Source organism: Blastocystis hominis (assembly GCF_000151665.1).
Source record: "Blastocystis hominis, Singapore isolate B (sub-type 7) whole genome shotgun sequence assembly, scaffold_0".
NCBI lineage: Eukaryota > Bigyra > Opalinata > Blastocystidae > Blastocystis > Blastocystis hominis.
Window position 1 is genome coordinate 520,617 of NW_013171815.1, and position 13,303 is coordinate 533,919.

The 13,303-nt window shown below is 50.0% G+C and overlaps 6 protein-coding genes; 4 read left to right on the forward strand and 2 right to left on the reverse strand.

Moving 5' to 3' along the window:
* Positions 1-5,141: 5,141 nt before the first annotated feature.
* Positions 5,142-5,510, forward strand: GSBLH_T00000152001 (uncharacterized protein; the record flags this gene model as incomplete). XM_013038317.1 has 1 exon in its annotated part: positions 5,142-5,510. One exon carries the CDS (start codon positions 5,142-5,144, stop codon positions 5,499-5,501), a length of 360 nt encoding a protein of 119 aa, XP_012893771.1. The 3' UTR covers positions 5,502-5,510.
* A 93-nt stretch (positions 5,511-5,603) lies between these two features.
* GSBLH_T00006950001 (uncharacterized protein) lies at positions 5,604-6,184 on the forward strand (the record flags this gene model as incomplete). The annotated part of the gene is made up of 3 exons (XM_013038318.1): positions 5,604-5,666; positions 5,720-6,038; positions 6,069-6,184. The coding sequence occupies 3 exons, from the start codon at positions 5,604-5,606 to the stop codon at positions 6,182-6,184; spliced, it is 498 nt and encodes a 165-aa protein (XP_012893772.1).
* A 202-nt stretch (positions 6,185-6,386) lies between these two features.
* Positions 6,387-9,170, forward strand: GSBLH_T00000153001 (uncharacterized protein). XM_013038319.1 has 10 exons: positions 6,387-6,438; positions 6,469-6,642; positions 6,673-7,011; positions 7,042-7,184; positions 7,217-7,367; positions 7,396-7,560; positions 7,589-7,788; positions 7,820-8,230; positions 8,265-8,565; positions 8,594-9,170. The coding sequence occupies exons 2-10, from the start codon at positions 6,487-6,489 to the stop codon at positions 9,134-9,136; spliced, it is 2,409 nt and encodes an 802-aa protein (XP_012893773.1). The 5' UTR covers positions 6,387-6,438; positions 6,469-6,486; the 3' UTR covers positions 9,137-9,170.
* Positions 9,171-9,337: 167 nt separating this feature from the next.
* On the reverse strand, positions 9,338-10,449 carry GSBLH_T00006031001 (uncharacterized protein; the record flags this gene model as incomplete). The annotated part of the gene is made up of 6 exons (XM_013038320.1): positions 9,338-9,418; positions 9,450-9,533; positions 9,566-10,251; positions 10,283-10,327; positions 10,358-10,400; positions 10,432-10,449. The coding sequence occupies 6 exons, from the start codon at positions 10,447-10,449 to the stop codon at positions 9,338-9,340; spliced, it is 957 nt and encodes a 318-aa protein (XP_012893774.1).
* A 414-nt stretch (positions 10,450-10,863) lies between these two features.
* Positions 10,864-11,663, reverse strand: GSBLH_T00000154001 (uncharacterized protein; the record flags this gene model as incomplete). XM_013038321.1 has 5 exons in its annotated part: positions 10,864-11,127; positions 11,158-11,220; positions 11,253-11,396; positions 11,429-11,556; positions 11,603-11,663. The coding sequence occupies 5 exons, from the start codon at positions 11,661-11,663 to the stop codon at positions 10,891-10,893; spliced, it is 633 nt and encodes a 210-aa protein (XP_012893775.1). The 3' UTR covers positions 10,864-10,890.
* Positions 11,664-12,138: 475 nt separating this feature from the next.
* Positions 12,139-12,513, forward strand: GSBLH_T00000155001 (uncharacterized protein). XM_013038322.1 has 4 exons: positions 12,139-12,209; positions 12,242-12,290; positions 12,322-12,408; positions 12,440-12,513. The coding sequence occupies exons 1-4, from the start codon at positions 12,160-12,162 to the stop codon at positions 12,482-12,484; spliced, it is 231 nt and encodes a 76-aa protein (XP_012893776.1). The 5' UTR covers positions 12,139-12,159; the 3' UTR covers positions 12,485-12,513.
* Positions 12,514-13,303: the final 790 nt, after the last annotated feature.

Genomic DNA, 13,303 nt, shown 5'->3' on the forward strand with positions numbered 1-13,303 from the left:
ATGAATAGATAATGGAATTAGAATGTTTGTATCAAAAAACACAGAACGATTTCACAGGAAACGTGTGTCCACACGTACAACGCAACATCACAGCATCCTTCGGACAATACAACTGGATTCCACACTTCGGACACGTCACAATCTCCATCTTGGCTTGCGTCTGCTGCACCAAGCGAAGCCCATCGACACGCAGCGGATGATTCGGAATGTCGAGCAGCGAATAATAATGCGTGTTCATCCTACACACTCACAGAATCGTTCCAAAGCAACCAGTCCCGTCCTCCATGGAAGAACTCGATCGCATTCGCGAAAACGCCCTGGTCGAACGGATTGTAAAACACAAACCGACTGTCTCTAGCGATTACAGAGAAGGCGAGGCAGAAATACTTCATGTATCCGAGTTTAAACGAGTTCACGGACTCATAGAACGTGATGTTTCGACACACGTTTGGAATCATTCCGCGCAAATTGAGAAAGTAGTAAACAGCCTTCACCAGCTGGACAATCAGCAATCAGCAATGCAATGTACAACGATAAAGTTCAGAGGCTGGAACCAAACAGACGAAAAAGCTTTCATCCAGAGAGAGAAATACGCGATGCACGCGAAGATACCGAACACGAGGAAAAGCACGTAGTACTGCTGATTCCCATAGCCAATGCAATTGTTAATGAAAACGTCGTGGTGATCGAAACGAACGACGCACTTATCACACCTAGGTCGGTAAATGGCGGAGTTGTGTACTCAGTGCAATGGAGACTTCGCAAAGGACGTTTTACGCCACACTGCTTGCACATGGTCACTGGGTGTAACTGGGAACCCGCATTGGTGTTCAAAAGAGAGGCGTTTTCAACGTCCTCTTCATCTTTCATATCCACTACATATCCTGGAGAGACGTAACTCGCGATCGTGGCAAAAGCGAGTTCGGCGAGAACACATATCACTCCGAGCGAATTCTTTGCCAGGGAATGGCGAAAGGCAAACATTGTGATAATTTCTACACTGAGAAACGATCCGAAGCACGACCTAAAATACAAGTTAAAGCGACGAACCATAAAAACCCCGAGAGAATGTGTTGAACCGATTTATCATTGTACCTTAACTTATTCTTCATGTACGAATAGTACTTGTATGTTAACTACACAATTACAGCTAAAACGGAGCACACTACATTGGAGAAGAGTACATCAATCGTGTCAAGCATTGCGAACAAAAACTGTGACAACTCAAAAAAAACATAATCATGCTCTTCCTGGAAAGCATTTTGAATTAGTAGAGCAACAGTAACGAATTAAATTAAATACGGTGCATATTCTTCCGTCTTTCGTTCAATCGTACAACCCATAATCATTTAGTTGGGATTTCTTCCTTGATGGAGTTTTCTCGAAGGAATGGTTGTGAGTCCTTATCGGGGGTGTTTACGTTGTACCAATGACCGTATAGTGAGATACAATCAGCTGACAACCCTATATACGTCACGAAATCCGTGAGTTTGACGCTCTTTCGTTGAACTCCAATTTTTGGAGGTTTTCCTCACTTTTAAACGAAGCTCCCGCCAAAATAGATTTTGTCTTTTCACTTATTCTTTGTGATGGCTCGTACACGCAAGACGCGAACATCTTCCCCAAAGAAAAGAGTTTCAAAAACAAAGGCGTATGTCGCGTATTTCCTCCTAAATCGGTAGATCTTCGCCTTTGAAGGAAGACAAATCATCCGTTTGGATTGTGATCTGTTATTATGTGTTTAGGGCGATATTGACATGGAGATCGAAAATGTCCCGGACTCTAGCATTATCGAACCGAAGGAAATGACTACATTAGTTTGGCATTTTGGCTCGATTGAAAGCTAGATGGATGAGTCGATAGCGGGAGAGACGATGCCAATAAACGAAACCACACTTCAAAACGAAGAAGAGGAGAACCGAGCGGAGGATGACGTCGACGCCACTCCCTCGAAGGGCGGTAAGTCGAAAAAGCGCGTAGCGACGTACCCCGAGGAAGTCCTCAATAACGACTGCTACTCACTGTTTTTATCGATCTATCGAGACCGTCACAGCGTGGATCCGCTCATCGCCGAAGTCGTAAAAGACTTAAAAGTGGGTTCTTTCATGATCATCACTGACTCCAGAAAGCCAAAAGTGCCTCGGAGATCAAGCTCTTCGCGCTGATCCTCTACCTCAGCGATCTCAAACTGAGTCCCTCGGTGTTCTCCGCCCCCTCCCTCGCTTCGCTCTGTCTCTCCGACCTCATTCTCGACTCCCAAGACGTATCCCTCCTCCCTTTCTCTCCCATTAGAACCATCTTCATCCCTTCGCCTCCTTCGCCAAGCGCTCTCCCTCCACCCTCGCCTATTCCCTCCCTTTCCGACGAAACGCCTCCCTCTGGCAAGGCATCGGACGCAATTTCTTCGATCTCCGCGAGGAAACCAGCCAGCGCATCCTCGAGCTTCTTTTAGAACTCACCACCTATAAGTGCGTCAGGCGTTTCATTCCCACATAGCCACCGAAGTCTCCGATTCGTCGCCACCGCCTGCGTTTTCGCGATTTCCCGCGGGATCGTGGAGGTGGAAACGGAAACGCGGGAATTACTGGAGCGAACGCAGGCGAAGCGAAAGTCGAAATCGCTGCAATTGTTAGTGGAGCAATGCCATGATCTTCAAGAACAACTGTACACGCAGGTGTATTGCCATCGCTGTCGTGACATCTGGGAGGCAACGCGCTTGCTCACGGTGGTTTCGTTGGGTGGAAATGGAGGGAGGAGATGATGGGTAGGAGAGATCGTGAAGAGCTCGAAGCAGTACGTGATCGATGATTATATCAAGTATTTCGGACTGTCGCTGGGCGATTCGGAGAAGGCTGTGCGATTGGAAGCGATTCGGCAGATCGTTTCGATGTAGAGAAGGAGAATGGAAGCGAATTGTAGACTGGAAAACGAAAGCCAAAGCGAAGAAGAAGAAGAAGAAGAAGAAAATGAAGATGTGGAGAGTTTGTTGAAGCGATACAAGGAGCGGATTCTGTTTATGTCGCGCGATGTGCAGCCCGTCGTGATCTGCGCTGCCATCAAACTCATCGACTGCATGCGGCGTAGGATCAGCTGCTCTGTGGTGAATTCCAGAAAAAGGACTGATTTCTCCGGAGGAAGACGGGTTCATTTATGAATTGGCGACGGATTCGGACCGCTCGATTGGCTCGCGCGCCTTTTCGTATCTCTACAAGTACCAATTCAAGAGCTTTGTTGAGAATGAAAACGAAAACGACAAGGAAAACGAAAACGACAAGGAAAACGACAAGGAGAAAAAGCAACGAAAGAAGACGAAGAAGACAAAGGGGAAAAAGCCCGCCAAAAAGGAGAACGGGCTGTTGAAGGTGGTGGAATACCTGCAGGAATACGCGCAGGACGACAAGGAAGTGAACCACGTGTACTTCTTCGTTCGCAACTGCGCGGGCGATCGAACGCATCTGCTCACCGACGAGAACAAGTGCGTGCTGGACGTTCAGGGAATCGTGGAACTGCTGAACAAGCAGCAGCAAGACATCGGATTGAATGGGAGACAGACTTGCTTATTGGTATTTCTTTTATATGCGGAGATTGTGATTCTCTAGGCAGTGTTGTTGAAGGCAGTTGTTCAGTTGTTTCATGATAATCAACAAGACAGTGCCGTGTATCAGAATATGAACGAAGTGGTCGTGCCGCAATTGGCCTCGTTGCTGACTTCCTATCGAACGGATTCGTTGGTGGTCCGTCCTCTGATTGATCTGATTGAATGCCTTTCCTTCCCCACGTTGGAGTCGATCGAACGTTTGGTTTCCTTGCTGATGGACTTGTTTGAATCGGAGTCGGATTGGAGCGAAGCCAATCAGATTCTGTCGGTTGTGACGCATCTGCATGTGACGATGGGCGAGTCAACGCAGGAGTTGGTGTCGCAAGCGCTTCATAAGACAGCGAGTCGTGTGTTGGAGCCTTGGAAGCAATTGGAAGAAGCGATGAATGGGAGATTGGAGGAATTGGACGGAGGCTCGATGAGCAAAGAAGGGCTGAAGACAAGTCGGAGGATGAGTGTGCTAATGCATCGATTGAATTGTTTGTTTAGTTTTTGTGATGTTCGGAAGGAACTGAAGGAGTTGGGAATCCCCAGCACCGCTGAAACGTTGATTCAAGCGATCAAACCTTCCTTTGCCGAAACTGAATTGATTGAATTGCGCTTTTGTTGTTTGAAACTGAAGCAGATGGAATGTCTGTATGAATTGCTCCATGCCAAACAACCCGACGTCCAGGATTCCTTTGTGAACGAAGAAGTCGTGGTGCGAACTTGATTCTGCTTTTCATGTAGAACACATCCATCCAAATGCTTCTTTCCGACATCATGGAGTCGTTCGAGGCGTTGCTTCCTCTCTGCCGGAAGCAAATCAACGAAGACCCCGACCCAACCTCCATCTATCGGTCCATTCTTCTCGACTATTTCACTCTCACCTGCGATCTGATCATTCCCGCAGGCGACGAACTGATTTCCGAGCAGCTCACTCAATGTTTCATTCACTCATTCATTCACTCATTCTCTAGACGTTGGCGATGCGGCCAGCATCCTTCTTCTTGGATTCCACAACCAGGAATTAGGCTCCAACGACGAGAATCGCGTCCAGCAGCAAGTCTGGACCACGCGGGTCATCCAGCCGTTGTTCCACGCATCGGAAGCCCACGCAGCCACGCTGTTCTCCTCCGCATTGCTGTTCTATCTAACGAACTACGGCGATGTGGCCTCCCAGTATTGCCGGGAGTTTTTGAAGCATCTGCGTGAGAACGACACCAAAGTCTTGTGTTCCGCCGTGCAGAACACGCTCCAGTACGCGTTCTCGTTCTACAAATCCGGGAAGCAGTTGGTGTTGGACGATGCCAGCAACGCGGCCGCGAGTTCGGAGCATTTCATGAGTCTGTGTAAGCGGTTGGCCGCGGTTTTGGGCGTTCAATACACGTACGAAGTGCTGGTCGGCGTGTTTGAAATGATCAAAGTGAGGGTAGAGGGGAATCGCGAGGTGTAGGGACTGGTGAAATCGATCGCAGAGACGGAGGATCCGACGATGATGGAGCTGCTGGAGGCGCTGATTCCGTTTGTGCCCAAGATGACGAAGGAGGCTCGCGAATTGCTGATGGAGGAGGTGGAGAAGGTAAGAGCGGAAAGGAGTGGTGACGAGCAGAATATTGATTTGTACGGAGAGGAAACCAGCGAAATCCTGCGAAAAGCGATGCAGACGCAGGATGATGGGAAGGAGGTCGAGGACCCACCAAAGTATCTGAGCGTGTTCCTTGCGTTCCGAGCGGCGCTGAAGAAGGAGAGAGCGAAGCGAGGAGGCGAGAAGAAGGGAGAAAAGGAGGAGGAGGAAGAAGAAGAAGAGGGAGAGAAAGAAGGGAAGAAAGAACTGAAAGCGATTTCGAGCGAGAGCCAGAAGCGAAAAGAACCGGAAAAGAAGAGGAAAGGCACCGGAGCGAAGAGACAGCGAAAGAAGTAATGTGTGTATTGTGTGTTTGTTGGAGAAAAAAAGGCAGAAAGCGCAATCAAACAAACAATTTCTTTTCTTTCTTACAAAGATTCGTCTGGAGTGTTTGTGAACATGAATCGATCGTTCTTTGTAAATGTTAAGACGAAAAAGGGGAGAGTTTTGAAAGTCGTTCGCGTAGGGTTTTGGTGTTGATTCTTTGTGGTTCCGGAGCTCATTCCTTTTTATAGGAAACATATATTCGTGACTTTATGAGCTGTAACTCGGATGCTTGCGATTCTTGTGACATTGAGTCCGGCGAACGAATTACTCTTTCGGCTGCTCCCTATGAGATGCGATATCTCATCATGGACGAGGAGGTGCTGCTAAACCAGCTCGATTTGCTCCAACAAGAGATTCCGCCTCTCTGTGATGTGATCATTCTGCAGTCCGTGATGACCGAGGTGAGAAAACGCAATCTATCGGTGTTCAACCAGCTGAGCAACCTCCTTCGTGATTCTTCAAAGCGGTTCGTGCTATTTGCGAACCAGAATTTTGAAAATACTTATGGTGCTTGTTTGAGTGTGCTTTCATGGATAGTGGACCGTCAGATGGATGAACCCATTGTGGACTACAATATTCGCCAAATCGTCGCAGCCTCCAAATATTTCAACGAGCATTTCAAAGTAGCTACCCTCCTCCTCCTCCTCGTCTGACCTGTAGCCCTACGATATCCATACCGTGATCCTCACAAACCACTCTGTCTTGCAGCAAAAATACCTCGAAACTCCCGCCATCGAATGCATCACCATCTCCTCCGTCCGTTTTTCGATCCCTTCCTCACTCCCAGCTTGTCGAATCGCTGAAAGACAAACACCCCACCCTCGGCGATTATCTAAACGTCGTTTCAATCGAGAACGGAGAGCGTCCTCCTTCCGACTCCTCCGCCCCCTCCAACCCCTTCGAAGCCGTCCCGTTTCCCCGTTTCCCTCATCCCTAGTACGACGAATCGAAAGGAATGTACACGCTGGTTAAGGAGCGCGGCGACGGCGTGATCTACCCGAACTACCTCGACGAGGAAACGGTCCGTTTGGGTCTGGAAGCCGGGCGTCTGTTCAAAGCGACGTTCCACGCCAACGTGGACAACATCCGCGAAGGCCACGTGACGCTGCACGTGGGCGTGAGCCAGCGAGCTGAGCGGTAGATGAACGACTCGGAGGTGAGCGTGCTGCTGTCGGGACGGCTGGACATCAACCGCGCGGTGGACGGAGATCAAGTCATCGTGGAACTGTATCCCAAGGCGCAGTGGAAGGCCGAGTCGGAGTACCTCGTGAACAACGACAATCCCGAAGAAGAGCAGAAAGACAATGACGACGAAGAAAAAGAAAAAGAAAGCAACAAAAGCAGCGGGAAAACCGAATCGACCAGCTCCAGAACCGCGGAAAAAGTCACCACGGGACGCGTGGTGGCGATCGCGAGGCGCAATTGGAAGCAATATTGCGGCTCCATCGAGCCGATCGCGGAGGGCACCATCAACAGCTACGTAATTTCCCGCGGTTCTCGTGAGACGTAGTACCTCTTCGACCCGGTAAACCGGCGTATCCCGAAGATCCGGATCAAAACGAATCAATACGCGGCGCTGGTCAACCAGCGTATCGTCGTGGCGATCAACGATTGGCCGACGACGTCTTCCTACCCGATCGGCCACTACATGAAGTCTGCTGCTCCGAGAAGGTCGTGACGCGTAGAACGCTCGGCGTGATCGGCGATCGCGAAGTGGAGACGCAGGTGCTGCTTCTCGAGCACTCCATTCCGCCCAACGTCTTCTCGAAGGAGGTTCTCGACTGTCTGCCCCCCGCGGATTGGCACATCACCGAGCAGAACGCGCGCGGACGGCTGGTAGGCGAAGCCGCGGGCTGGGACGTAGGATCTCCGCGGGAAAGTGTGCATTGTGTCGATCGACCCGCCGGGGTGCAAGGACATCGACGACGCGCTCCACGCGCGCGAGCTGCCCAACGGAAACGTGGAAGTGGGGATCCACATCGCGGACGTGACGTACTACATGAAGCACAACTCCGCGCTGGATCTCGAGGTAGCGGCGTGATCGGGTTTTGAGGTAGGCGCGCAACCGGTCGACGTCGACGTATCTGGTGGACCGTCGCTTGGACATGCTTCCGAAGCTTCTCACGGAGAATCTGTGCTCGCTGGTGGCGGACCAGGACCGCTTCGCGTTCTCGGTGATCGCGGAGATGACGAAGCAGGGCGAGGTGGTGCAGACGCAGTTCAAGAAGACGATTATCCGCTCGAAAGCCGCGCTCACGTCGCATTGGGCCGCGCGTTTGATCGCATAGCTACCAGCAAGCGCAGAATTACCTCGATTCCCGCGACGACCGCTCCGAGATCGGCCGCAGCGTGCATCTCCTCTTCGACCTTTCAAAGCGTCTCAAAGCCCAGCGCATCAGCGCCGGCGCGCTGACGCTGGCTTCGCCGGAAGTTCGCTTCGAAATGGACAGCGAGACGAACGATCCGCTCTCCATGGACAGCTACAAATTGAAGGACACCAACAGCCTCGTCGAGGAGTTTATGCTCCTCGCCAACACCCTCGTCGCAAAGCGGATCACCGAGGCCTTCCCGAAAACCGCGGTTCTGCGAAGACACCCCATCCCCGACATGTTTCCACGTTTCTCCCTTCTGATCGTAGAAAGCGCTTCGACCATCTCATCCGCGTCGCGCAGCGCGCCGGCGTATTTTCTGGTTTCCCCGTTTCCCCGTTTAGTTCACGCTGCACTGCGAGAGCAACAAGCAGCTCGCGGATTCGCTGGACAAGGCGGTGCTCCCCGCGGAACCGCTCTTCAACAAGCTGCTGCGCATCCTGACGACGCGGTGCATGACGCAGGCGGTGTACTTCCCCGCGGGGGAGGTTCCTCCCGCGCAGTTCTACCACTACGGCCTGGCGGCGTCGATCTACACGCACTTCACGTCGCCGATCCGGCGGTACGCGGACGACGTGGTGCACCGACTGCTGGCGGCGGCGGAGGGAATCATGCCGCTGCCGGAGGAGTACCGAGAGAAGGAGTTCATGGGCGGAATGACGGAGGTAGGAGCGAGGAAGGCGTGGGAGGTAGACGATGAATATGCGGCACTACAACGCGCAGATCGCGGGGAGAGAGTCGGTGGAGCTGTTCACGGTGATCTTCTTCTCGAAGCGGAAGGAGAAGGCGGCGGGGCTGGTGATGGGGTGCAAGAAGAACGGGATTAAGGTGTGGGTGCCGCAGTACGGACTCGAGGGAACCATCTTCATCAACCACACCAACAAGAAGAACGCGCTCAACGAAAACTACACCAGCGATTTCGACTTCGATCCCGAGACCGGCGTGCTCACCAACCAGCACGATCCCACCGACACCATCGAGACCTTCCAGCCGATAACCGTGGGAATCCACGTCCAGGAAATGAAGGGATTCCGCAGAGAGCTGATTCTGTCCCTGCTCTCGTCCAGTGCTTTTAGAGGAGAGAAGAACGACTCCGCCGAGGCTCCGGCAGCTAAGAAAGGGGAAACCAAGAGGGAAACCGGGGAAACCAAGGGGGAAACCAAGAGGGAGAAGAAGGAAAAGTCGGTTAAGAAAGCGAGTGTGGAGGCGAAGAAGGCTGCTCACTCTTCCATTTAGACGTAGTCAAGTTGTAGTCGTAGTCGTAGATATTTGTTTTTTGTGTTTTCAACAAAAACGATCATGGAAATGGGAATTCATGCACTCTCGAAGGGTGGTTCCACAGTCCAGTTTACCATGTTTTTTGATCTTCCCTTCAGTTACGGTCATAGTAAATATTCGTTTTTTGTGTTTTCAACAAAAACTATCATAGAAAAAAAACTAATGCACTCTCGAAGTGTGGTTCCACAAATCCGGGTTGCCATGCAGAGCTTCCTTCACTGGCAGCGTGCACGCATCGATCTACCAATCACAAACCCCCCATCATCCCAACCTCGCGCATCACCGCGTCCTCCAAGTGATAATTCACGCATTCCGCGTTCTGCGTCACATGCTCCGGTTTGCTGGCGCCGAAAATCTGCGATTCACGCCTTCCTTCATCCTTCATACGATCGACGTCGGCGCTTTCTGCCGCAGCCACGCCAGCGACAGCTGCGCCATGGTCATCTGCTGCTTCTCCGCGATGGCACGCAGTCCGTCCAGCGCTTCGAACAGTTCCTTCTCGCAGCCAGACTCGCCATGGCGACTCATCGATGATCGCGACTGGTCGAAATAGCGGCTTCGCGAGAGGCCAGGAGGGCAGTCAGCGACACAGTGGTATTTTCCGGTGAGTAAACCTTGCGCTAACGGAGAGTAGGCCAGCACGCCCATACCATGCGCCTGACAGAACGGAATGATCTTGAAATAAGCGGAAATGAAAAGAGGAGAAACGGAGTCTTCCACGATGCGGTTGAGAAGGTTGTAAGGAAGCTGGTTGGAGATGATGGGCACACCGGTGTCTAGAACGGCCTGCATGTCTTGGCAACCGTGATTCGAGATTCCGACGGCGCGCAGAGAGCCTTCCTCGATGAACTCTTGGATCACCGGCATGTACATAGAGGGAGGCACGGCGTCGTTCGGCCAGTGGATCTGAAGGATGTCGATGTGGTCGGTTTGGAGGTTCTCCAGAGAGCGCTTGAAAGTGGCGCGGAGATTCTCAGGGATCAGGCAATCTCCGTTGGCCTTGGTTGCGAGAACGTATTCATCCCGTTCTCTGCCGGAGGCTTTCAGCGCGTTGCCCAAAGCTTGCTCGGCAACTAAACATGATGCTAAAAAGGCATGTCCAACCCCCATTGTTGTATGCTTCAGCAGTATCAAAAAAGTTGATACCGACTAAATCTGAAAATACCCCTTAGATCCTACCCTCAAAAGCATTCTTAACGATTTTTGCTTCAATCTCCGGAGTCTATATAAAATCGGCACCTCAAACACAATACCTGCTTGACATACAGCATCGTATCTCCGAATTGCCATGTACCCAGTGTGAGGGTTGAAACCTAGAACCTTAGCCTTTCCCTCTATTCTCACGTCAAATTCACCAAGTTTCGTATGAGGAACAGATACAGCCATTGTTAAAAAGTAAGATTTCCATTGCCAAATCCGTATGACTTCTGTGTTGATTTCCATTTGATTTTGCAAGTAATTCTTTGCACAAAATACTAGCTAATCCATATGTGGATACTACCGCTTGCCTTAAAAGATTGTATTACAGGTACTTTCATTGTAGTGCCTTCATTCAACCAACAATATACTAAACAGCAAATTTCCCTTTTTTCTACCATCGTTTACACCGAATCCCAACTTAGCCTCTCTTCTATGATGATGATGATACACTATTCCTTCTCCCTTCTTTCTCCAACAAACACACCGGAACGCAAATCAAATACGCTTAGCCATTACTTACAGCAGCCTCCCTTCTTTCCCTCCTTCTTTCCAGCATTGGAGATCTTCACAGTTTCGGCCTTCTCGGTCTTATATTCGAGGGATCCGGCTTCATCGTTCTTACGCTTCACGACAGCCTCCGCCAGAGTCATGAAAGCCTCATCGACATTCTGGTTGGTCTGAGCAGAGGTCTCCGCGAAGGGAATTCCGAATCTCTCTGCCAGCTTTCTACCCTCTTCAGTGGACACGGCCTAGAACTAACAGCGAAATGGCACGATTACTCTCTGGGCCTCAAGATCGCATTTATTACCGATCAGAATCTTATTGACACTAGAATCAGCGTGCTGGAACGTGATATGACAGCAGAAACACAAACCTGGGAAATCTGTTCCATCCAAGAAGAAATGCTCTCAAAAGAGTTTCGGTCGGTCACATCGTAGACCAGAAGGATACCCTCTGATCCTCTCACATAGGAGGTCGTAATGGTGCGGAAACGCTCCTGACCAGCTGTATCCCAAATCTAACAGGTCAATCCTGAGTCACAGAATGAACCTGGAGCTTCACAGTCTTTCCAAGAACGTTAACGGTCTTGATCTTGAAATCGATACCGATGGTAGTAATGAAAGTCTTGATGAACGTTTTTGAAGCATACTGCATCAGAAGACAGGTCTTACCGACACCTAGGGGATTGTGAGAGAACACACCAGATTCAGGAAACACACCTACCAGAGTCTCCAATCATAAGCAACTTAATCTGCATATCAAAGTTCTTCTTGTTAGCAGCCATGGTAATTATATCTATATGAATATTGATCTGAAGACATGAAAAAGGGATAATCAGGACAAGACCCAATTCGAATAATAAAGGATATTGCCCCTATTATGGATCTGCATACTACTATTGTAATGTATTTCTTCTGGATTAAGGGGTATTTTGTTTACCTAGGCCTAGACACCGACATTTCATTAAGATAATTATGCGGATAAGAACACAATACGGCGTTTCACCAGTTATCCAAGTTTGATGTGTACACAGGATTTTTAATAATAACGGTACCGATGCTGAGCCTGTGCAGGGATCTCTGCGTTTCTGTCTGTATCAATCTAAAATATGCCCTAGATAGAGAGATCTGAGTGATGTTTTAGGGAGTTTCATGGACTCAATATCCCCGATTTCGTGATGTCCTAGTATTTTGAGCTATATAAATTGTCTATCCACATTCCGCCGTGTACCATTCTCTCTCGTTTTCTCCACAGAGTCTTTATTCCACATAGAGAATACCATGCAAAACGATAAGGGACAGAACGTTGAACTTTACATTCCTCGCAGATGGTAAGGTCTTGTACTCTGCGCCTAATTTACAGCGACTGGACCAACCGTGTCATTGATGCTAAGGACCACGCTTCCGTCATGGTGATTGACTCGTGGTTTGATTCATTGCTAGATTAACCTTGCTGTCATTGACCCTGAGACCGGAATTGCCACTGGACAGGTGAAGACCATCTCCCTCGGTGGATACATCCGCTCTAAGGTAATTTGTGCTGGGTCGGAGTAATGTGTAGGGTGAGTCTGATGAGGCTCTCAACGTCCTTACCAAGGATCTTTAAACGATTCGATCGTCTTGAGCATGTGGAGTGTATTGTTTGTTCGAAACATGGCATTGAATGAAATGTTTTAATCATTTAATTGGGTTGTATATGTTGAAGAGGAAACGAAGTGTTGATTCCCATCTACTTTCACAATCAAAATGTTTGGATTAAGAACCGCTGTTAGAGTTACCAATCGAGGACTAGGCTCGGTCTTTCGGTTGTTCAAAGTGCCGATGCGGTCTATTGTTTCCATCCAAAGACCGGAGTATCCTTATGACGATACGGATGACTTGGTGGATGACGAATACTATGAAGTGATGGAAGAAGAAGCGGTTGAAGAGTTAGAGGAAGCGGCGCTGGAAAGCTCGCCTGTGCGCTCTTTTCGTCTCGATTTATGTCTAGTATCGCTACCAACCGATGAACTGGCTGCCCAAGCAGATCCAAGACGATCCATCGATCGCTACAAAGCTTCAAGACTATTACGTAGTTCTTTTTCGGCAAAAGTAATTTCTAGAGACGCTGCGTGAAGAAGCTTCCTCCCACCAAGCGAATGGAGTTCGTAAGAGCGCGTCGTTCGTGTAATCGCTAGTTGTTCTCCAAAAAGATGAATCTACCGGAGATCTGGGATACAGACCTCTTTCCGTTAGCCCCTGTAACGCGTCCTCGCGACATCCCAGCCGACCATTCCGTGGACGTCTGGGTCTCTCCATTCGCTTTCCTTCACCCACAGAGCTACAACGACTGGAAGAACTACGCGCTCTCCGGCTCCACGTACGACCCCAGCGAGGACGAGGAAGCATCGCCCGATGCCATCGCCAACTTCTCCAGCGAGCTGGG